This window comes from Gavia stellata, chromosome 31 (assembly GCF_030936135.1).
Source record: "Gavia stellata isolate bGavSte3 chromosome 31, bGavSte3.hap2, whole genome shotgun sequence".
Classification (NCBI taxonomy): Eukaryota; Metazoa; Chordata; class Aves; order Gaviiformes; family Gaviidae; genus Gavia; species Gavia stellata.
The window spans coordinates 5,986,174-6,008,616 of NC_082624.1; the positions used below are offsets into that span (position 1 = coordinate 5,986,174).

The window sequence follows — 22,443 nt, forward strand, 5'->3', positions numbered from 1 at the left end:
CTCGTTTTTCAGTGGGGGGGCGGGGGGCAGCCAACGTGCTCATTTGGGTCAGCCCTGGCAGGTTGTTCCTTCCCTCTTCCTCTTGTGAGCTCGGATGGAGGCTGAGCGACTGCGCTGGCATCATGGCACATCTGGCACTGATGGGCTGAGATGGATGTAGGTGCAGGAGCCGCTCCCTGGGGAGTTGGGGCTGCAGGAATAGAGCACCCACCTCTCCCTGCCTGTCCCCCCTCCGCAGGGTGATGCGAGAAGGAGCCCGGCATGCCGTACCTGGATCGACAGAACCGTATCTGCGGGTTCCTGGACATTGAAGAAAATGAGACCTGCGGCAAGTTTCTGCGGAGGTATTTCATCCTGGACACCCAGGCCAACTGCCTCCTGTGGTACATGGACAACCCCCAGGTAGGCTCCCACACTGCTTCACGCTGGGCACGTCCATGGAAGTTGTTAGCGAGTCTTCAGCTGCATCTCAGGCTCCCCGCTGGGTGCCCTGGTCGGGGCGTCTCCTCCGTGTCCCCGAAGGAGGATGCTGTCTGCTGCATCAGTTGTCTGTCGGGGTCTCCCGTGGCTGGGTGTGGCCATGACCAAGCTGCAGCAGAGCAGCCCCCCTGCCACTTCTATGGTTTTCAGGACTGCCCCAGCAGCAGCTCACACTGCCGGGAGCTGTTGATACCCTGGAGGAGCCTATAGAAATGCTGTGCTAATGTGAGGTGTTACATCTCCCTTGTGTCTTAGCGTAGAGACAGTGATAACAAGAAAGAGGAGAGGTTATCCTAGAAATACTTGTCATCTTGGAAGTGGTGTCACTCAGCAAAAGCACTTAGACCAGGAGCCGGGTGGCTGGGGGGATGGAGTCTGTGCATGTCACGCCCGATGCCTCTGGGAGCTGCCCCAGCACTTGCGGCCAAGCTCAAAAGAGCAAGAGCCAAAGCTGAGCTCTAGGAAGACCCTCCTGGAAACCCCACAGTACTTGAGCATGCTTGTAGGCTGGGGAGGCACCTGCCTTCCTGAAGAGCATCTCACAGCAGGTTCTTCACTGCCTTGTTAAAAGGGGAAGGGGAAGAGCCCCCCCGCAGCCTCCTGGCCGGTGTTGGCACAAACTCCTGCTCTCTGGGCCGTGCAAGGTGGGAGTCGGAGCCCGTCTTGCACCTGAGGTGCTGCGGCATGGGGCGGTGAGTGGGACCGAGGAGGACACGGCGCTCGGGTGCAGCACAGCGTGGCCAGCCCCAGCTGCTTGTAGGCTGCGAGATGAACCAGGTGCACAGAGCAGGGAAGCGGCCGAGGCCAGCAGCATGGCTGTTGCTTTTGCTGCCTGACCCCAATGACACTAAATGACAGCCAGACTCGCCTCTTTTGTGTTCTCCCTGTCACTTAACTCCCATTGCTCATTAAATTTTGCAGAACTTGGCCATCGGTGCGGGTGCCGTCGGATCTCTGCAGCTGACCTATATCTCCAAGGTAATGTCGGGGTGGGGTGGAGGGAAAATGAATGCTCCCTGTTGTCGCCTTATCTGTGCAGCTTTCCTGGGAGAGGCGATGGCTCACCCTGGCTGTACCCCAGGCGAGGTCCTGGTCCTGCCCCAGCCCGAGCCATCCTCCCTGGGACGGGAGCCTGAGCGGGTCTGTGGGAAGTGGGGAGCATCCCCGCAGCACGGCCAATCCCAGCGCTGGGACCGGTGTTCGCCTTCACCCGCGGACTGGCACGGGACAGGCTGCGAGGTCGGGGCGCGGGAGGAAGAGGAACTGCTCTGCCATGAGGAAGGATCCGGGGCGGCCGGGGCTGAGTGGGGACGGGAGCATGGTGTGGGTGTGAGCTGGACGCAGACCTGGCAATCAGCACAGTGCTGCTGCTCCAGCACTGGACTGAGCCAGGGTTTGTGCTCGTACCGTGGTGCCCCTCTCACTTTGGCACTCAGTCCCCATAACCCCGGCGCGGTGCCTCTCGCTGCGGGTCCTGCTGCAGCCCAAGGTCTGTGGGAGGGTGCTCGTCAGACCCAGTGAGGATGGGGAGGTAGAGATGGTGGCAAGGTCCCCCTCCCGATGGGTTCGGGGGGACCAGTAGCTCTTCCCTGTGCTTAGAGCGCAGTGCACTGAAGTATGAGACTTTCTGGAAGCTCAGTCTTCTTTGTGTCTTAATGGCATTATCCAGCTTCCACAGGAAGGTGAAAGCAGTGCAGTAAATGACAACTGTTGCAGGGCTCGTGACTGGAACGCGTGGAGCCGTGGCTGCGAGCGCAGCCGCGGGAAGCAGAGCTGCCACCATCCTCCTCCGTCGAGCTGCCCCTCGGCGGCTGCTGCTGGGGGGAGCGGGGGCTCGCGGCTGCTGGGCTCAGCTCCGTACTGAAGCCGGATAAAGAATTGGACAGATCTCTCTGTTCCTGCTGAATCATGATTTATAAATTAAGCACAGATGAAGCAACGCCAGGAGGTTGAGCCTTCCCCATTTCGGAAAGAGCCTCACTTATAAATTATATATGTTTTAGTCTTAAATGAAAATTGCTGTAGGACAGCATTTGGTCACAAACTGCAGGATTGGGTTATGCCAGCGGCTTTAACTACCAACTGTAAATATGCCAGAAAAATGGAGGTTTGCTTGAGAAAACATATTTAAAGCATTATAGAGTGGCTCCGAAGGAGGAAGCCTGTCAGAATAAATACTCCATGAATGCTGTGCTTGGAGCCCCGGGGAGTATTATTCTTATATAAATGATTCCCACTCTTTAGGGAGAAACCACTGCTATTTTCCCTCAATTTTCTTAATTGCTGACAAGAGCGACTGTGTTAGTCCAGCAGAAACTCGCGTTTCAAGGCCTTTGAAAGCTTTCCGTTCTTTGCTTTACAGTGCAGCCAGTGCCAGGGGGGACAGCGGGAGATGAAAGCCCCGTCTCTGCGCTGACCTTCCCCTGGGACCGCGCGTTCGTTGCTGCACGTGGTCTGCGTTACATCCGACGGGGGCCAGTTCCCGAGAGCTCGCGCAGCTGCGCTGCGGCTCCTGGGCTCGCGCCGTGCGTGTCGTCCCCGTGGGCATGGGATGTGCCAGTGCCCCGAGGGCCGCGCTGCCCGCCAGCCCAGCATCCACATCGCGGGGGTCCTGCCTGGCTGTTCCCGGGGGTGGCAGAGCCTGGGGCGGGAGCGGTGCCCCGGGGGCTCCCGCGGTGGCACACAACGGGGCTCCGACCCGGAGGTGCGTGGGGAAGACGTGCTAATTGGGCCCTGCCCACCAGCCGTGTTCGTTTTCCCCTGTCTCGAGCTGGCTGGCTCTCCTCCCCGTTTGCAGACGGGGTAATTGCGGGGCTGGGGAAGGGCAGGCGATGCCTCCCCTCTCCCCAGAGCGGCTGCTGGGCGCAGCATAACGAGGTGTGCGATGTGCCAGCGGCCGGGAGCTTGCTCCTCGGCTCTGTGCTCACACTGAAGTGTCGGTGCTGGACAGGGACTCGGATGAACCGGGAGCGTGGACTGGGTTGGAGCTTGGGGAACACCGGCTTCCCCTCCGTCATGGGTGTGTGAATGGAAACTTCCAGTTCTCGTGCATGCCATTAGTGTGTGCTTTATCTTTAATTTTTTCTTTAATTTGCTCTGTTGCAGGTTAGCATCGCCACCCCAAAACAGAAGCCGAAAACTCCGTTCTGCTTTGGTGAGTGAGGGGGACCCCGGGCCCCGGCGGGGCTCTGCCAGGGAGGACACCCCGCCACGGGAGGCTGTGGCTTAGGTGCCTCCCCTGTGAGCCCTCCCGGCTGCTGCCGGACAGACCTGCGGGACCTGCCTGCAGCATCCTTGCGGTCGGGGAGGGAAGGGGATGCTGCCAGCACCCGGCACGCCGTGCTGTAGGGCCAGCGCAGGGCCCCGTCCCCATGCAGTGGCCCTGTCGCTGTGACCCCCCACGCAAGATGCACGGGCAGAGCCTGGCTGAGGGAGGCAGGACCCTGTGGGTCCCCTCCGTGACGGTCCCCTTCTTTCGCTGCGCTCCTCAGTCCTTTCCGTGTGTCCCGTTGTGCTGCACTATGTTGTGCAATACAGGATTTTCTCCTTTTTAATGCCAGCATAAGCTTCTGTTCCTGTTGGTGCAAGGAAGGGGTGTTTCATATCCAATTCCCCCCACCCCAAATGGCCTCAGCCAGACCCACACTGCCTCAGTGCCTCGTGTGTGAGCCGTGAACTCGGGTTTAAAGCAACAGAAATGACAGCACAAGCACATGCTTGTCCCAAGGGAATGGTGTTGCCTTTGCAATACTTTACTACAAGGGATGTAGCCCAAGACAGACCAGAGCGCACGGCACATCCCCACGCAGGGACGGGGCTGCTCTGGAGGAGCCCAGTGCGGCAGAGCCCGGGGCGCAAGGCTGGTGGGAGTTTCAGCAAAGTCTTGTGCAGTTAAAAATTTCTCCAGCTTTTTGGTGCAGAAATCCTCCCAGAGTTTCCTCTGACCCCTCCGGCTGCTGGCCAGGAGGCAGCGCTCGCTGGGGAGTCTGCAAGGAGCGTGTCCCCGAGGAGCTTCCCAGACCCCGCTTAGGGTTTGCACCGATGTTTTGGCTGAGAGTTAAAACCCAAGTGCTGAGTGAAGGAAGTCCCAAGGGGCCCTCAAACGCCCCGTGCGAGGAGCTAACCTCAGCACTAGATTAAGTCCTGGTTTGGGCCATGCCACAGCCTTGGTTTAAGCCTGGCTTCAGCCCTGCCCTCCCTACACTCTGGTGCAAGGGTGCATCCAGCTGCCACGTCCCCCCTCCACGGCCCTCGGCCGCTTTTCCATGCGAGAGGTTATGAGACTGTTATCTGCAAATCGCTCTGGGACTGGGAGTTGAGAGATGCTGTCTTCTTGATTTATTGTTTAATTTGTTTTCATAATGCTAAGCACTGAATGGGGTTCCCTAACTCTTCTTCTCCTTCCCTTCTTTGATAGTTATCAATGCTTTATCTCAGCGCTATTTCTTACAAGCCAGCGATCAGAAGGACCTGCAGGACTGGGTGGAAGCGCTGAACCGGGCCAGTAAGATCACGGTAGGTTGCTTTATGCTCGTCTCTGGTGTTGCTGTGTCCTGCCTTCACGGGCCTCTCAATAAGCGCCTGGAAGAGCTGTGCTCTCCCTTCTTGCTGTGCTCTCCTCCTCCATTGCCTCCCTGGTCCCACCTGAGCAGCGGTGATGGTGGTGGCTGGGCTGTCCCCGGCCCGGGAGCAGGTCCGTGCCAAACTTGCCAGGCTTTCTTCTGGGTTAGTGCCGAGGCTGCACCGGGGAAGGAGGGAAGTGCAGCTCTCGGCTGGTGGCTGCAGCGTCTCGTCCTTCTGGAGCCAGCTCTGCTTCTGGTGCGTCCCTTGTTTTGCTGTTGAGTGAGCAGCTGTACTACAGGGCTGTAGCTCCCAAAAGCCCCTCGTTCCCAGGAGAGCGTGCCCTGGTCCCCGGACGGCCCCACGGGAGCAGGGCTCTTACACAGACACCCCGGGGCTGTGTGCGGTTCTGCTAGCGTGCGGGGCCAGGCTGGTTTGGATCTGAGGGGGAAGCGCTCCGAGCAGAGGAGGGACGTGCTGGCGATGCAGCCCTTTAGCGTGCAGGGCTGGAGGGCTTCGCTGTGTCCCTTTGCAGGGCCAGAGCTGCGTGGTGACCCCTCGCAGGCGTCTGGCTTCAGACAGGAGACGCTCCCTCCACTGTCCCCAGGGATTCTCCTGGTCAGGATTTACTTTGCTGCTGTTGGCTCGTGCATCTTCGCGCTCCCTGCCCAACTGCTGTAGGGGACGGCACTTGCACCCTGGGGAAGGTCCTGCGGGATCTGTCTCCATCCCCTCCTGCTCCGGGGATATTTCCCTCCTGTCGCTCCTGCTGGCTGGGATACCCGTAACCGAGTCGTCGCTGTGGCTGTCAAAGGGCATCTTTTCTTGCGCTTCGATAATTTATTTACTCGATTTTTATTCTTCCTGGAACATCGGGTCTTGTGACGAGGCGTAGCGAATGCCCTGCGCTGTAGGGCATCGCAGAGCGGGTTGTGCCTGGATCCGAGGGAGTTTGTCTGCCATCTCCTCTCATTTACTGTTGTGTTCATATAACCGTAAATTAATGGTCACTGACCCAGTAACTCGCGGAGTCTGTGCTCCTCCGCTGCCTGGTGCTCCTGGCGATGAGGGATGATGCTGCGCTCCCCCTCTCATGCAGCGGAATAGAAGCACCGTCTGCACGCTGTGTTGGATGCAGTGCCCGTGTGCCGGGGCTCCTGGGTTAGGTGTTCGCAGGACGGCTTCTTCCTGGGATGTGGGGGATCCCTGCAAAAGGGTCGGGGCACTGCAGGCTTCTGTGTAACCGCAGTTAGGGGTATTGCCAATGTTTAATGCTAGCAGGGTTTTACTAGACCATGTGCTGATGCCTGTCGTTCGTGGTTTGTGAACTAAATACAAGGAAAAATCGTGACGAACAGTTTAGGATTGGGTCCTATTGAATAACCTTTTTTCTTTGAGTTTTTTTGTTTAAAATCACTGGAGCGCTGTGTTGTCTCTGTGGGAAACTCATCTACAAGACTGGACCTGGCTTGTCTTTTCTTTTTTTATCTGCAAATACATTAAATGTGACAGCCTCTGCGCCTGAAGCCACCAAACTGACTGCACGGGCTCTGGCTTGTACCTTCTCTTTTATGGGTTTGGGCGATATTGGCCACAAAAAACCCACCTCCAGAACTGGGTAGGAGCTGTAACCAGAGCCTGCCAGCCTCATCTGTCTAGGTGTACCACCGGGGGAGTTTCCTCCGGGGTAGTTGCCTGCGGGCAGCCCGTGTTGCTGATCTGCCAGGCTGGCTGAGGTGGGAGCTGGTGCGACAGTAGGAAGAGACACATCTTCTGTTTCTGCAATAAACCACGGTGATTTTCATGCCCTGATGTTGGCCAGCCCTGCCCGACTCTGGCTGTGTTGCGGCTGGCCGACCGGCTCATCCAGCCCTGCAGGGAGGAGTTCTCACAGGCTGGCTGGGAAACACAGGGCTACCGGGGTGCGGGTGACGCTGCCGCTCTGCCCTGCGTGGGAAATCACTGTCCCCGCTCTGCAGCTTCCCATAGGTCTCCGTTTGTGCCTGGGTTTCCTTGGGCTGCTCCGAGTTGCAGTGGCTTCATCACCTTGGCACGGGTGGAGAGGCACAGAAGGGCCATGGGGACACGTTCTGCCTTTCGGCAGGGTTTTGACCCTTACCAGCCTCTGGCCTTTGAGTGGTCTCCCTCTTCCCCTGGGCTCTGCCGGGCTCCTGGGCGTGGGGAGCATCACTCCAAGTGCACTCATGTGTGCTGTATGTTTGGTGCACGCTGCCGCCGGCCGAGCCACTTGCCGCGGTGGGGCGGGAAGGATGGGGCAGTGGTGCGGGTATTGCTCCTGCTGCAGAGATCCAGGTTCAGCTTCCGCTTTTCATGGAGACTTCTCCTCTGCTCTTGGCAAATCGGTTCCTGTGTTTCCTCACCCTGCATGCTGTCTTTGTAGCCAGGGCCTTGGCGGCTGGAGGCGTGAGGCGTGCCGTGGGCTGGTGTGACCGTGACAAGGGACTCTGCTCAGTTCTGCACGACGCGGCTCGAGCTGGCGGCAGCGCTGCCCCATGCCAGGCACCGAGCCGCACCTTCCCCCCTGCGCTGCTGCCTGCAGAGAGATGCAGCTCCTCTCTGCCCCTGCCCTGCTGCCCGCACACGCAATGTCTCTGCATCTGTGTTGTGAAACCATTTCCTCCGGCCGGGCAGCTTGTGCTGGTCCCCCAGCTTCACCGCGCACCCGCCTCGTGCTCACCCGTGTAGCCGGGACAGGCAGCTGGTGCGTGCTGGTGCCCGCAGGCGCTGCTGCACGGGGCCGTGTCGCACAGGGACCCTGCCATGGTCTGGCCCCTCGCTCTCACGGCAGCAGCGTTTCCGAAACAGGAGGCGATGGCACCTGAACGTGCCGCTGCTGCCTGCCCCGTCAGCCAAGCCTGGCTGCTGGAGAGCACCTGGGGCTCTGCGCAGGCAGCGTGGCTGTGGGGTGACCGGCATCTCGTCCTTGGCCCTTCCTCCTCTCCTGCCAGACCTCTCCTGCCTGCGGGTTTGTGAGGCCTTAGCACAGACCGCTGCCCCCCAGGACTTAAGCCGGGTCTCAGTCCAGCCGCCTGCCTCGGGAGGGACTTTAGAGCAGCTGAGAGCTCTGCTCTGCCCAGCCCGCAGCCGATGCACGGCGCAATTTGCATGGAGAGGACTGTGTGTCGCTCCCTGTGCACTTCGGGGTGGAAGGCAGGAGGGTGGGTTGGAGCCAGAGACCCCCATTAATGGCATTAGAGAAGTGGAAGTGCAGACTCGGTAAGGAAAACTTGGAAACCCGCCTTTCTGTCCAAAGCCGGGTGTCGGAGGGAAGGAGCTGCGAGAGGGAAAGGGAGAACGCCGGCGCTGGGAGCCGGGTCCCCGCGGCGCAGCCTCTGCCTGGGGATGCAAGACCGCTCGCAGCAGAGACGCAGCCTGCCCGGCCGCATGTTGGTGCAGGACGTGCAGGCGTTAGGCGTGTAAAATAGCGCCCGTCCGTCTGCTGCGCCCCTGCAGACGTGCTGCAGCTCAGCCTTGTTAGGCAGATGAAAGCTCATCATTAATTCTAGCTGTAAGTAGAGCGGGGACAATTAAAGGAGCAAGTGTCCCACAAACGCATTGAGCTGCAGAGGCGAATCACAGACTCGTGAGGTGGTGCTTAATTATTCACCACCTCTCATCTCCCATCTCAGTGCCTCCTGCAAACCACCTGGGTGGGGCCCACACCCTCCTTAATTGGGGTGGCTTGTTCCTTTATTATTTTTTAAAGGGTCATTGCTGCATTTAGGCTGGGAGAACAGATATGATAGTGCCTGGTGTAGGCATGGAGCTGCCCGGCACGGTCAAGCCTGTGCGCTTCACCCCTTTGTTTCTCCCATAGGTGCCAAAGGGCGGCAGCGTCCCGCCAGCCACGGAGATCGCGAAGCCTCCGGTGGTGCCCCAGGCCCTGGAGAGGAAGCCGCAGGTGGCCTACAAAACCGAGATCATCGGGGGGGTGGTGGTCCACACGCCCATCTCCATCAACCAGGTGAGCTGGCAGGAGCTATGCACCGTCCCAAATCCTGGGGGTAAAATCCCTGCGACATCAGCACCCCACTTTGGTCTCTGTTCCCCGTGTTTTAAGAGCAGCTCCTAATGCGGATAAGGAGAAAAGGTGGCAGCTTTCTCCATGCATAGCTGGGCGAGAGCATTCCCACCACACCCCGCTTTGATGTTCCTGCACCTCATTGCCGGGGGCCCTTCGGTGCTTGAGCCAGGCTTTGAGGTGCGCGGGGTCCCTGCCCGCTGGGTTTTGTGTCTGGCTCCTGCTGCTGTCGTTGCCCTGCCAGCAAGGGTGTGCTGCCTTCCCAGTCGAGCGGAGGGAGGGTGGCTGGGTCTGCAAATCACCTGTTGAAACGATACTCAGATTTCTGCTTTAGGCAGGGAGAGCGCAGGGAAAGCGAGTGTCGGGGCATTGTTGCTGCTGTAGCATCCTGCTGTGCCCCGCCGGGATTGAGCAGCGCAGTGGGTGGAGAAATACTGTTAATACAGAGCAGCGATGGGCTCTGTTGTTCTCTAACCCCATGTCGGAGCAGCAGAGCTTGCGACGAGGGTCCCCCAGCATGGCGCTGGGCTGGGGCGCGGGGGTCCGGGGGTCTGGGGGAGCTCCGGGGGAGGTCCAGCCGTGTGGCTGGAGGCAGTTGCCGGTTTGGGCTGTTGGGGAGGCTGGTTTGCACTTTCATTTCTGGAAACCAGCTCTGTGCCTGCAAACCCTTCCCACTCAGGGGTGTATAAATAGCTGCACTTAGCACCCTGTAGCACCTCTCCTTTGTCTCTCTCTGAAGTGTGATGAGACGAGGGGGTGTGAGGAGGAGGAGGCTGCGAATCTCCTCGCCTGCCTGGCCATCCCACACCATCCACCCACCCGTCCTGGGTCCGAATTCCTCATGGAGGTGCCCGGGGCAGAGGGACCCCGTGTTGCTGCCCCCATCAAAGCAGCCAAAGGGTCTGACCTGTCCCGGAGGCGGTGGCTGGCACCGCTCGCCGTGGCTCTGCACTGCCCTTCCCTCGGCACGTGGCCGTCAGCGTCTCCCACCTTTGGGCACTCGTCCGGCTCTGGGTCTCACTTCAGCTCTTATCAGTGGCAGCACTAAAAATAGAGCAGAGAATTAGATCACTGCAGCGGTTTTTTGCTGGCAGGCGCTTTTAACGCTTCCCTGGCCGCAGGGTTTGTTGGGGAGTGGGGTGCGGAGGTGTGGGGGGTGTGGAGGCACATGGGATCGGTCAGGCTGGTAGCCGTCCCTTCCTGGGGCTGCTGCCCCGTGGGACACTGCGGGACCCTCAGCCCCGTACGTGGGGTGGGGAAGGGCCGGGAAGGCTGTGCCTTCCCCATGTGCCGTGCAGCCGGGGCAGCCTGGCCGCATGCTTGCAAACAAGCGGCAGCAGACAGCCCTGTGACTTTTCTTTTTTGTTTCAGTGAGCTAAAGCTGCTTTTCCCTCCTGACTCTTGAGTCTGGCTCCCTCTCCCCCCCTCCCACCACCTCCCGAAAGCCGTGAGCTCCATCCTCAGCCCTCGCCCGATTTCTTTCTTTCACAGAGGGGTTTTTTAAAGATGGTGCATCAGCTGCTGGACTCTTTTCTGCACTCTTGCTGCTTGCCCCGTGTGAAATGGCTATTTCTCCGCTGCGGCTTCCTGGGCGCGTCCGTGGTTTCCTGGCTCTGTCCCGGCTGGCTGGTGCTGCCCCGCAGCGGCTCTGGGACTGCAGGGGGGAACCCTGTGCTCTGGCTGCACCCCAGACCAGCCAGCAGCATCGCCCCGGCTCCTGGATGAAACGCTCCCTATTGCAGCAGCATCCCTGTCTCTGGTTTTGGACACGTACATCTGTAATGCTCAGCAGAGCCGGTGCAGCCCAGGCGAGGGGAGCAGGCGGCTTCCCCTTCCCAGCCAAGCGGGAGCTCTGCTCCGCTGCTCTCCGGAGGTGCTGGGCAGCAGTTGGGGGCCAGCCAAGTGGCTGCTTGTCTCTGTCCTGGAGAAACCAAAGCAGCCTCTCGAAGGTGCTGGAAGAAGCAGCGCGGGCAGGTCGCTGGTTAACCGCACCGGCAGTCGCGCTGGCGCGGGTGCCATATAAGGCTGGCGCCGCGAGAGCCACCCCGGCTGCCATGGCAATTCTCAAACCTCAGCGCGGAGCTGGAGGAAGGGGTTGGAGGGATGGGGGAAGGAGGTGAGCGCAGATGTTTCATCTCAACCATCCTCTGCGCTGCCGAGGGGGAAGGGAGGGCACAGCCGGGGTTCGGGGCGGCGCGGGGGAGAGAGGGGGGATGCTGGCAACGGGGCAGGGTCCGGCCCTTGGGATGCGCTGGGAAGTGCTCAGGGTGATCCAGGGGATGGGTGCTGGGCACACAGCCATGTGTGCAGCCCGTCCGCACTCACAGCAGCGAGCGTTGCGCTTGGGGAGAGGCAGCTCAGGGCCAGGGGAAGAGCGATTTTTCTACCTGAACTCCAAACATCACAGTTTCTTTTGGGAGAACTTCACCGTGAAAATGTGGAGCGGAGACTTCACGGCTTTCCTGAACAATTTATTCCCATGATATATTGCCTTCTCCAGTTGGAGAGAGTCCCTCCCTGCTTTCTAACTTGGGTTTGTCTGGCTCCAGCTTCCAGCTCATGGTTTTTGTTCTGCCTCCCTCTGCCAAATGAAAGAGCTCCTCGTACCTTGCGTTTCCCCCTGAGAAGGTCTGTGGTGCAGTCGAGTCACCGAGAGGTGATAAGCCAGGCAGATGAGGTCCTTTAACTCCCCCGCTGCAAGGGATTTTCTTCAGCCCTCAAAATGCTTCCCTGGCTTTTCTGTAGCCTTTCCAATTTCTTAACGTTGTTTTTAACATGTGGGCGCCAAAAGGGCGAATAGCACTCAGGCAGCAGTCTGAAAAGCTGTGTGCAGCAAGGTAAAATCAGCTCTTGACTCTGGTTCATTCCCCTGCTCGTGTCCAGGCATTGCAGTTAGCCCTTGGCATGCAGCGCTGCCATCGGGGCTTGCTTCGAGTAGCTTTTCCTTCCAGCTCAGGTGTCCCGCCTTCTAGCAGGGAATTCCCCTCCCTGCTCTCTCCGCGCTCCCCAGTAACTCTCTGCTCTCCCGTTGCAGAACGGGGGGGACGGAGGGGAAGGCAGCGACGTGGCCGCCCACCCGCTGCTGCGGCGCTCGCAGAGCTACATCCCCACCTCGGCCGCCAAGCCGCCCGCCGGGCCCCCCGTCCTCAAGAGTGGCTACTGCGTGAAGCAGGGGAACGTGGTGAGTGCCGGGGGTCCCCTGTGCCGGGGGTCCTCTGCGCTGCGGGCAGCAGGGCAGCTCAGCCGGGCGGGTGGCTGCTCCCCTGCGGGTCCGGGGTGCTCCGGGGATGCTCTGGATGCTGGACCGTGATGGCATGGGCAGAGCACTGGAGCCCAGCACCGAGCGGTTTCCTCCTCTCTTTTCCAGAGGAAGAGCTGGAAGCGCCGATACTTCGTTCTGGATGAATTTTCCATCAGTTACTACAAGTGTGAGCAGGTGAGCAGCCCCCGCCGCCCCCCTGGCCCCCACCTGGGACCGGCTGCTCCGGAGCAGAGGTCTGGGGCTGCTGCGCTCCCATGCCGGCACGGGGGGCTCTGTGGGAGGCACATCCCAGCGCTGCCAGCCCCGGGGGCCAGCCAAGCCCACCATCGTCTCCTCCTGTCTCCGCAGGACAAGGAGCCCTTACGTTCGATTCTCCTGAAGGATGTCTGCAAGACCCACGAGTGCCTGGTCAAGTCTGGGTAATGCTCCCGTCGTGTTTCCCTGCCGTAGCCCCGGGTTGTGCCGGGGCCGGAGCAGCTAACGGGAGCTCCGGCTGCTCCAGTTGCTGGTGGGAAGCAACTCCCCGAGGAGCTGAACTGGAGGAGGGCAGGAAGGAAACTCAGCTCCCTCCTTCGGGGAGCCCAGAGGGCCCCGAACAGCGGCTGCTGCTGCGAGCGGGGCCAGGCTGGGCTGTGCTGCCGCTCGCCTTTCTTTTACAACCCTGTAACCCAAATGTCGCCTCTTTGTTTTGCTTTTAAGAAATTTCTTCCCCTTCAGCTCCATGAGCAGGTCGGGGAAATGTGGCTGGATGCAGGATATTGTCCATCCTCTGTTCTTCTGGTGCTGATAGGCATCTCTGTTGGGCAGGCTTGCTCCTACAGCTCTCTTATCTCCATAGATTAAGGAGTATGGGGCCCTGCGCAGTAAATAGCATCATATGACAGAAGAACAAAGGTGTTCATAAAACTGCCGAAAGCTGTATATAGGCGTTTTCCTTAAACTAGCACAGGTCGCTACACAATGTCTTGGGAACTATTTATTGCAGCAGATGCTGATAAAATCAAAGTAACTTGAAGACTTGCAGTGGAAAATTAACTAAGAAAACAAACCTCTTTAGCTAAAGTAAAAATATGCTGTATTAATATATCTTTGAATTTTTGTTCTCAATAAGTGATAGAAAGTCCACATTTAAAATGAACTGTTATTGAGATGGATTACAGGTCTGGGGAGGGGCAGGGCTTTGCCTGCAGGCAGCAGAAGCTAGAGGGTTTGTAGCTGAAGGTCTCTGGGGAGCTGGAGTCTTCTCAAAATTCCGATGAGATCCAAGATTTGCCTTCAATACATTCCCCCCCCCCACTTTCTAGAGATGAGGGTGAATATGGATTTTTTTCCATCCGTGATGACTTCTGGGTAGTGACCGTCTCTTTCTCGCTGTTTCTAGTGACCTCCTGATGCGGGACAACCTCTTTGAAATCATAACAAGCTCCAGAACCTTCTACATCCAGGTGAGGCAGCTGAGGCGGGTTCGCTTTTCTGCCCAGTAAGTTTGGCTCTCGACAGCTCGTGCAAGCCACACTCCTGCGGACGGGCTGTTCCCCAGCAGCCTCGCGGCCAGCAAACACAAGCAGATGAGTCCGTAACAGCTTCACCCGGCGTCGGGGCACGGGCGGCGAGGGAGAACTGCTGGGCGGTTTCACTTCTCCCCTTGGGCTTATTTATAATATCGGCTATTTGTGTGAGCAGGAAAAAGCAGAGACAAAAGCACAGGGCGATCCGATGAGCATCCCGAGTGCACAGGGCTGTGTCTGCACCTCCTCTGCCCTGCAGATTTAGCCAGCCCTTCTCTGTCGTGGGGAGGGTTATGAAGTCGGTCTCCCCGTTGCTGGCTGAGCTGGGCGGGGGGAGGCAGCAGATGGGGGATGCTGTCCACGGTGCTCTTGGCATTTGCAGCACCCCTCGGCCCTTGCGAGTCCCCGAAGAGCAGCCAGCGTGCCGTGCCGTGGGTGCGCATCCCCACGCGCGCGGGCAAAAGCCCCGAACCCCACTGTCCGGAGAGCACAGCCCCGGGCGGGCTTGCGGCAAGATGCAGACCAGCAGCCTCTGCCAGTGCAGGGGCAGGGATGGCAACACCCCGACAATTTTTTTTTTCCTTAAATGCTGTATCTATTCCTGATATAAAAATGCTGCAATGTGCGGAGTGGCTCCCCTTCCTCGAGGGGAGATGGGGTGGTGCAGTGATTTTTAAGCAAATGTAAATCAGTAGCAAATACACCAGAACCGTGGTAGCCTGTCCATCTGCGTGTCCACGCTTCGCTGCGGCGGGGATCAACTCTGGCTGCAGCCGGGGCTTGCAGAAGGCAAAGTCTCATTCAGGCTGGTGTGTTTTGCAGGCAGACAGCCCCGAGGACATGTACAGCTGGATCCGAGTAATCACAGGGGCAGTCCAGGCCCTGAAAACCCGCCCGAGGGTAGGTCGTGTCCTTTCTGCTTCATATTCACTGTCAAATGAAGATCATGCCAATGTACAAGATATTTATTTAGAGGCTTGTGCAAGCGCTTGGTTAGCCGGTTTCCAGGATGAATTCCCTGCCCTCTCTGGGTTTCTTTGCCAGTTACTGGAAAACTTTCCATGAAAAAGATTGAAAAGTGAGATTCAGTCATCGAACTGGACCTGTGTGAACCCTGCTCTGCTCCGAGGCACAAGCGAGAGCCTGACCGGTGGCAAAGGGCCATGTAATTCAGACTTTCACTTTGCTTAGGGGTTTTTTTGCCTTTCTGCAGAGCGTGTAAAGGGCCTGGGCCTGGTCCCCACGGCTCTGCAAATTGCTCACAGCAGTTGCACACACAGAAAGCCAACCCAGCCAGCGCTCACTCTGCGTCTGTCCTTGCAGGAAATGTCCTTCATGAGATCCATCTCCATGGTCAAGCCCGGGGGCTCCTCGGCCCCCTCCCAGCAGAGGCAGGCGGCGGAGGAGAGAAGAGCGCTGTGCAAAGCCCCCTCCACCTCCTCCTGGCAGCCCTGGACGCCGGTGCCGCAGGCGGAGGGGAAGCAGCCGGTGCTGGAGGAGACGCCCACGCTGCTGAGAGACTCGGTGTTCTTGCCGGCCTTCACGGAGCGCGATGCTGGAGCCGCGCCAGGCAAGCGTGTGCGGCACAAGTCGGAGCCGCAGCATCTCAAGGAGAAGCCGTTCGCCTTTGACCTGAATGATGAAAGCATCCGGACCTCCGACGTCTGACCGGGCACCGAGCCACCCCCCGGCTCCGTGCACCACCTCTCTGGCTGCTGGGGGTCCCCATGGGGTGGTTCGGGGTGCGCGGCCGCGCCAGGCCCGGGACAGCTGGTCTCCACACCTCTGATCAGCACCTCGGACCGATCTCACCCGTTCGTCTTGGCAGGGGTGAAGTGGCCCCTTCCCTCCACCGCTGCCCTTCCCTGCGATACAGGATCCGGCTGGACCCACATCCCGGCACCCTGCTCTGCCAGGGAGCGGGGTCCCTGCCTGCTCCTGCCTGGGCTTTGCCCCGGGTGCCTCCGTGTTTCAGAAGCTGCCTCCGGGCAGGGCGACCTGCGGGCGCCTCGTCCTGCCGTCGCTCACTGTGCAGGGCGTGAAGCGCTGGTCCCCAGCATGGCCTGGTGCGGGGGCATCCTCTTCTGCAACTGTATAATTTCCCCCAAAAACCAAGCCTGGAGGAAGCGGCAGGAGGTCTCAGAGGCGTGAAGGGGAGTGTGGCCTTTCTTATGTTTGGAGAAACATTTTTCTCCCCTTCCGTGCTGCTCAGCCTTCCCCAGGCAAAGCCGGGGAGACGCCAGCCCGCAGCTGCCTGCACAAGGGACATGCTGCAACTTCCCGTTTTGTTGACTTTTTCCCTCGGAGACCAGCTCTTTACGCTGCCTGACTAGTGGTGTATCAACAAATCTGTTGGCTTTTAATTACGTCTTTTTGTATCTGTGGCCACCGTTAGACCCCGGCACTGGCAGGCTCCCTGCTCAGCCCCTCCAAAAGGCTTCTTGGTACTTGCTGAGCGTGAGCCTGGGCAGGCAGCCGGTGCAACGGTGGCTCCCGGGGATGGGAGGATCCTCAGGTGCGGTGTTGGTTTTGCACCGTCTCCATCTGGGCACCACGAAGCCGTGCCTGGGTGGTGAAGTGCTTTTAGCAAAAAGCCATGAAAGCCAAGGCTGTAAATGAAACTGGGAAGACTTGTCCAGCCAACTCGCCTGCTGCCTGCCTTGAACTGAAAATGAGCAGAAGTTCTTAGAGCAACGTGCACTTGTCATTTCCATAACCAAATCTGCCTCTGTAGGAGGTGTGATAAGTAGCATGTAGAAAATTCAGGTATTCCCTAGGCAGCGAGATCATCTGATATCTTCACATGGAGATGCGTGTGTAATCCTTGGTACCGAGCGAGGACGCACCTCTCCGTCCTTGCTTGCTGTCAGCAGCAGGGTACGTTGGTGTAACTTCGTGAGAGCTGCAGCAAGCCCATCCAGGCATAGGGGCTGCCTCACCCTTCGTTTGAGGGCTCTCGTTGAGGCCTGACGTGCCCAGACCCGAGGTGGCAGAGTGAGGAACGTTGGCTGGGGCGGTGTCTGTGCACCACGGAAAGCAGCGTGTCTTTGGATAGGAAAGCTTTAGTCCAGAATTGCATTAAGCTGAAACGAGAGCAAGTGAAGGCATCCCTTGCGTGAAGCTGCTGCGGTCTGCCGGCGTCCCCAGCCGCGGTGCCCCGTGCATGCCCTGCGGGCAGGAGCAGCGCCCTGCCTGGGTGCCGGAGCTCTGGGCAGGGCTGCGGGAGGTGCCCAGGGCTGTGCGGGGCCCTGCTGATGGGCACGTGGGATCTTTTAAATGCGCTTGCCTTGGCCCAGCTGCACTGCCCTGTCCCGTGTCAGACACGGGCACACTCTTTGCAACCTCAGATATATGCCAGCTGATAAATCTGGGTGGCCAGTGCCAGAATTGCATTGCAAGCTTAGCAACGCATGGAGCGGTCTGGAGTTAACGAGGCTTCCTTTTACTGTGGACTAATTTTCTGTTCTTTTTTTTTTCTTTTTTTTCTTTTTTTTGTGTCGTTACACGTTCTCTGTTGTGCAAAATCAGCTCAACGTGCTCCCCAGGAGTAAAAAATGTGGTTTGTCCCTGCCCTTTCTGGGTCTCCAGCTGTTTGGCAGCTGTGCCTCAGCCTAGCTCAGGCTCAGCCAGGGATCGAGCGGAGCTTTACCAGTTGAGCTCTGAGGCGTTAATTAGCCCAATGGATCTTAACAAGATTAAAATTGCATCTTCCTGCATCGATCCCTCCGGTGTCGGAGGGGCTGCTCCTCCAGCCAGAGCCCGGGGCAGGCGCCGCTGAAGGTGCCTTGGTGCAGCCAGGGGTGGTGATGGGGCCTCCCGATTCGGGGGTAAGGTGGCTCAGAGCAGGCTTGTGGGGAGATGCTGGAGAACACTGAAACTATGAAAACGAGTGGGAATCGATGCAAACGGTACAGGGTGAGTGTTAATATTTGTTATTTAATTGTAGAAACCTAGATCATGCTGTTCCTTTTCCTTCTTGCTTTATTTGCACTAGTGTTTGAAATCTGTTTTTTTAGGGCTGACTTGCTGTTTGGCTCGTAACATGGTGTTTCAGAAATGTTTTAATAGTTTGGTAAGCCTATCAATCATAGAGTCACAACATTTGGCGATAGCGCTCTGGCCTCATTTCTGGAGAACATCAAATGCAGAGGGATGATAGCTACTTTGTGCAAGGCTTCAAAACCATGGAGTACCAAGGTTGGGTTTTTTTGTTGCTTGATAATTGCAAAGTTTCCTCGGGCCTGGGATGGTAAAGCAGAAGCTTGTTGCACAATTAGGGTTAATTATCCAGGAGGGGAAACTACCAGTGGCTCCAGCACTCTTGCGACATTCCTGTTTCTCATTCCCACCCTCCTCGCATCCCCAGGACAGCGTAAAGGCTGACTGTGAGACTGAAACGAGCATGTTCAAAGCTGAGTCGGGCTCCAGACTGATTCGTGAGGCAGGTGGTGGTGTGGGGAGGAATTTCTCTCATCCCCAGGGACCAGGCAGATGCAGCCAGACTTTGGTGGGGCTTTGCAGCATTGCTTTAAAGCAAACTGATGTCCCCTTACCTTTGCGTTTGCCTCCCGGCTGTCCCGTGTGGCGGTGAACACGTGCCCCTGTAGCTGCTCCCTTTTGAAAATGAAGCGTGTGCTGAGTTTCCCCGCTTTCCTAGGGATGCGTGCAGGTTCGAGGTATCTTGTGCGGAAAGAGTGGTGTGAGAGATGGGTTTGCTCTTTTCTATGCAAACTCCCAAACGGTTTCAGCTGTTTCTGCGAGTGCTGGCTGTGGATTTCAAGTGCTCTTAGGGCTGGGGTGCCTTGTCCAGGCGATCTCCATGGCTCCCATGGTGTCGGTTACCCGCCTCCCACCCCTCGCCTGTAAATGCTGCCTGCGTGAGATGCAATGCCCGTTTTTTCCCTGTGTTTGTAAATAAAGAAGGAAATCCCAGTCACTTTTCCAGGCTGTCTGTTGACATTGTGTATTTTGGGTAACAATTGCCAGGGGGTTTGAATGCCGTCCCCGCCGGGGCGGGGGGACAGGGCCCAGCAGCTGGGAGGGGACCACGGGGGCCACTGGCAAGTGCTCCCCCCCTGTGCAAGGGGATCAGCAATCATATGCTGGGGAGCTTCAGGGATGCTGCACGGAGCTGCCAAAGTCCTGCCTGGTGTCTCTTGTGCCACACTTAGGGCTGGAGCCCCTTGGAGGCCCCCACTGCGGAGCTGCAGCCGGCTGGGTTGCCCACCCCACGGTGCCCCACAGCACTCCGTGCCCCACGGCATCCTGCCGGACACCCTGGCCCCCCAGCCAGCTTCAGTCGGGAAGAGTACTGAGGGGCTGGCGAAGGGCCATCGTGGCCTCTGCTTTGAAAAAGTTTCTGATCTTGTTTGTCACTGCTAGAAAATGAGGGGGCAGAGACCAACCGGGCGAGAAGCATCCCTTGCTCCCAGGGCGTGTGTTTGGTAAGGAACATGACAGATTGGAACAGAAACCATCCGTCTCCAGGCGATGTGCATCCTCCCAGCCCGAAGTGCAAGTTTAATTTTATTGCTGATGATGTTAAGACAGCTCCAGCTATTGCTCATCTTGAGCCCTTCCATGGGTAAGTGTGTCCCAATAAAACTCTTGCTTTAAAAACTTTGTTGGGTTTTTTTTTTTTTTTTTTGCTTTCAGTGTCACATTTTCCAGTGAGAACTGGCTGACCACACTTCTTGTGCCCATCTGTGAAGCAGGCACAGACGCTGCTGCCCTGCACACAGGTGGGTTCTGGGTGTGAGAGGGGGTGAGTGCATGGCAGTGGCAGGCAAGTCACGACTATCTTTGCCTTTCTGAGGAGGCGGGCAGGAGGAAAGCTGTCAGACCGATACCCTGGTATTCCTCAGCATAGTCCATGACAGCCTCATACACGGAAAGAATTTGAGGTCCTGCTGTTAGCTGGCAGCTGCTGGGCTGAGGACGTGGGGAGATGTTAATGATGATGGGTTTTTGCACAGGGGATTATTATTTTTTTCTCTCTGGCTCACTGCATAATTTTTTTCCCCACCGTGGGCTTTTCAGCCTTGTTGTTCCACTTGTCCAAACAATGTGGTAGTTTCATGATGAAATCTCCCCCCACCCCAGTGCCCTGAGACCTTCGAAGCTGCCAAATTCAGATTACTTGTGACCTAAATGGGATATAAACCCCGTTCCCCGGAGAGGAGGAGTTGTTGCAATAAACCACAAACCAAGACTGGAATAGGCAGAATTCCCGGCCAGCTTGAACCCCGTTGCAGCTCCATTGGAGGCAGAAGTAATGCAGGCAGAAATTCACCAAATGCGAAGGGCTGGAGGGTCCTTGGTTTGCAGAACTGTGTGAGAACGGAGAGAGTGCGTTTGCTGTATTTTATGTCAAATGTGACCAGACTTTTACATATATGGATTTTGTGTCTGATTCTGGCTGTGACTTAGCGCAGCTTCCTTTTCCCATTTTTATTCAGCTCGGTAAGTTTTCAGAGCGCATCTGGTGGGGCTTCCTCTTTTGGGTGCGAGGTTGCTTGAAGCTCCCACTCATTTCGGTACCGCACATGCCCTGTGCCGTGGGCTGGAGCTGGAGGGGTGACCAGCACATGGACAGGAGCTACCCCTCGGCATTCCCAGCTCTCCAACAGCTCTTGGCTGTTCCCTGCGGCTCCAGGTGGAAACGAGCCCTCTGTCACTAAAGACGCAAGGCTGGTATTTAACAGTTTTGTAAAACAGATGATACTGCCACTGAATTGTCACGGGTTTTAAAGAATACAACTGTCTGGCAGCAGGGGAAGGGAATGCAGCCTGCTGCCACGGGCAACACAACAGAGTGTGCTTTGAAAAGCACGCTTACTTACTTACTATGAAAGGCAGGGGACAGGAGGAGAAACAGTTAATTTCAAGTTAACACATGTACTTTGGAGTGGTTGCAGTGCCCTACAGATGATGTTTCTAGAATACGAGCATGGTAGGGAGAGTTATATCAATGGACACAAGTGCTCCTTTTGAGAGGCCTGCATAGTAACTTTATTTGCTGCGCTGTGGCTTTCCGCGCCTGCAAGAGTGGGAAGTAACATTCTCCAAAGGGTGCAGTTTCTACTACATCTAACCCAGCTTCCCCTGCAGCCAGTGAATTTTAAACAAACAACGTAGAATTAGAGCTCATCACTTTGCCACAGAGTCTCTATAACTTTGTGTTAGGTTACTCAACTGTAAAGGTTTGCAAAGTCCAGCAACACAAAACCCCACGCTAGTGGCCTGCGTCTCTATGTATTCTACTAATATTGAAAGTACGTGGAGTCAGCTCCTCCCAAACTTCATTAAGATTTGTTTGACCACCTGTGTTCGCAAGGTCTGATTTCTTAAACTGTTACGGTCTGGGAGGGGAATCCAGATTCTTTTAAACAAGCAAAATATATACGGAACAATTTTGTGTCCAAGATTTGTACAGAGGAATTAACAAGAATAATTACCCTGCACATTAAGTTACAGCTTTGTAAATCCACGTTTGTGCGAGGCAGGAGCCTGTTCTGACGCTGCGGAACAAGCGGAGGAGTCCGTCTCCAGTCCTGCAGAGACGCTGTTAGCTTCTTTTGGGGCCAGCTCTGCTCCTCAGTACACGGTGCACCAGTTGCTGCCGTCGCTGGGCATCAGCCCGCCGGTGATGAGGAGAATCAGATCCACAAACCACCAGATCCCCAGTCCTCCCAGAGTCAGCAGTTTCCCCACGGCGGTCCCGGTATGGCCCAGGCAGAATCGATCCACTCCAAAGCAACCCAGGAAAAACGAGTAGAGCAGCGTGGTTATAAAATAATGTCCAGTGTACCTGCAAGGGAAGCGTTCGGGGGTGCGTCAGGCGGGGGCTGGGGAGGGGGAGCCGCGCCCGCACCCTCGGGTAAGCGTTCGCGTTCCCCGCCGGCCTCGCCCCGTGCCTTACGGCGGGGCTCCCTCCCGCGGGGGCCGGGGGAGCTGCAGGGCCGGGGGAGAGGAGAGGGGCCCTCCCGCCCGCGGCGAACGCCTCCTACTTGACGCAGGGCCGGCTGCCCCGCAGGAAGGTCCGCGGCTCGGCGCACTCGATGCCGTCCAGCGCTCGGCACTGCACCCGCGTGTGGTCCACCTCGCCGTAGGCCTGTCCGCCGAACTGCAGGCAGCGCGGGCGCGCTCAGCCGCGGGCAGGGCCTGGGGTGGGCCGCCGGCAGCGAGGCCCGGCCCAGCCCCCGCCCGCCCCTCACCTTCACGCAGCCGTGGCCCAGCTCCTGCTGCGCCGTGGCGTTCCCGCCGTGGTCCACCGGCTCCTCGCACTCCACGAACTCGTCGGGGCTGCGGGGAAGGAGGGCAGCGGTGAGGGAGGGCGAGGCGGCCGCTCCCCGCGCGCCCCGGCCCGGCCCCCCCGGCGCTCACAGGTAGGTGCAGAGGACGAGCGGCGCCCGCGGGTCGGTGTAGGCCCAGGCGGCGGCGGGCGGCCCCGGCCCGGGCGCCTCGGGCTCGGTGCCGTTGTGGGGGAGGCCGCGGGAGGCGCCCTGCAGCAGCAGCAGGTTGCCGAGCAGCAGCACGGCCTGCCCGCACAGCAGCGCGTAGCCCACCGGCCCGCCGCGCCGCGGCGCCAT

At 58.1% G+C, this 22,443-nt stretch overlaps 2 protein-coding genes across 2 annotated transcripts; one reads left to right on the forward strand and one right to left on the reverse strand.

Annotated features, from left to right (window-relative positions):
- Window positions 1-261: 261 nt before the first annotated feature.
- Window positions 262-15,521, forward strand: PLEKHA2 (pleckstrin homology domain containing A2). The gene is made up of 11 exons (XM_059831523.1): window positions 262-402; window positions 1,402-1,458; window positions 3,586-3,634; window positions 4,898-4,995; window positions 8,879-9,025; window positions 12,117-12,263; window positions 12,450-12,518; window positions 12,693-12,763; window positions 13,726-13,789; window positions 14,675-14,752; window positions 15,176-15,521. The coding sequence occupies exons 1-11, from the start codon at window positions 262-264 to the stop codon at window positions 15,518-15,520; spliced, it is 1,266 nt and encodes a 421-aa protein (XP_059687506.1). The 3' UTR covers window position 15,521.
- A 5,332-nt stretch (window positions 15,522-20,853) lies between these two features.
- On the reverse strand, window positions 20,854-22,443 carry TM2D2 (TM2 domain containing 2). The gene is made up of 4 exons (XM_059831549.1): window positions 22,238-22,443; window positions 22,069-22,156; window positions 21,862-21,977; window positions 20,854-21,662 (listed from the first exon to the last, which is right to left on the reverse strand). The coding sequence occupies exons 1-4, from the start codon at window positions 22,441-22,443 to the stop codon at window positions 21,449-21,451; spliced, it is 624 nt and encodes a 207-aa protein (XP_059687532.1). The 3' UTR covers window positions 20,854-21,448.

Bases quoted from the DNA above. Each gene is read 5' to 3' on its own strand.
- PLEKHA2 (XM_059831523.1), top strand. From the start codon at position 262: ATGCCGTACCTGGATCGACAGAACCGTATCTGCGGGTTCCTGGACATT. The intron at 1,459-3,585 runs GTAATGTCGGGG...GCTCTGTTGCAG, and splicing joins AGCTGACCTATATCTCCAAG to GTTAGCATCGCCACCCCAAA. The intron at 12,764-13,725 runs GTAATGCTCCCG...CGCTGTTTCTAG, and splicing joins GAGTGCCTGGTCAAGTCTGG to TGACCTCCTGATGCGGGACA.
- TM2D2 (XM_059831549.1), bottom strand. From the start codon at position 22,443: ATGGCGCCGCGGCGCGGCGGGCCGGTGGGCTACGCGCTGCTGTGCGGG. The intron at 22,157-22,237 runs GTGAGCGCCGGG...CCTTCCCCGCAG, and splicing joins CTCGTCCTCTGCACCTACCT to CCCCGACGAGTTCGTGGAGT. The intron at 21,978-22,068 runs GTGAGGGGCGGG...CGCTGCCTGCAG, and splicing joins TGGGCCACGGCTGCGTGAAG to TTCGGCGGACAGGCCTACGG.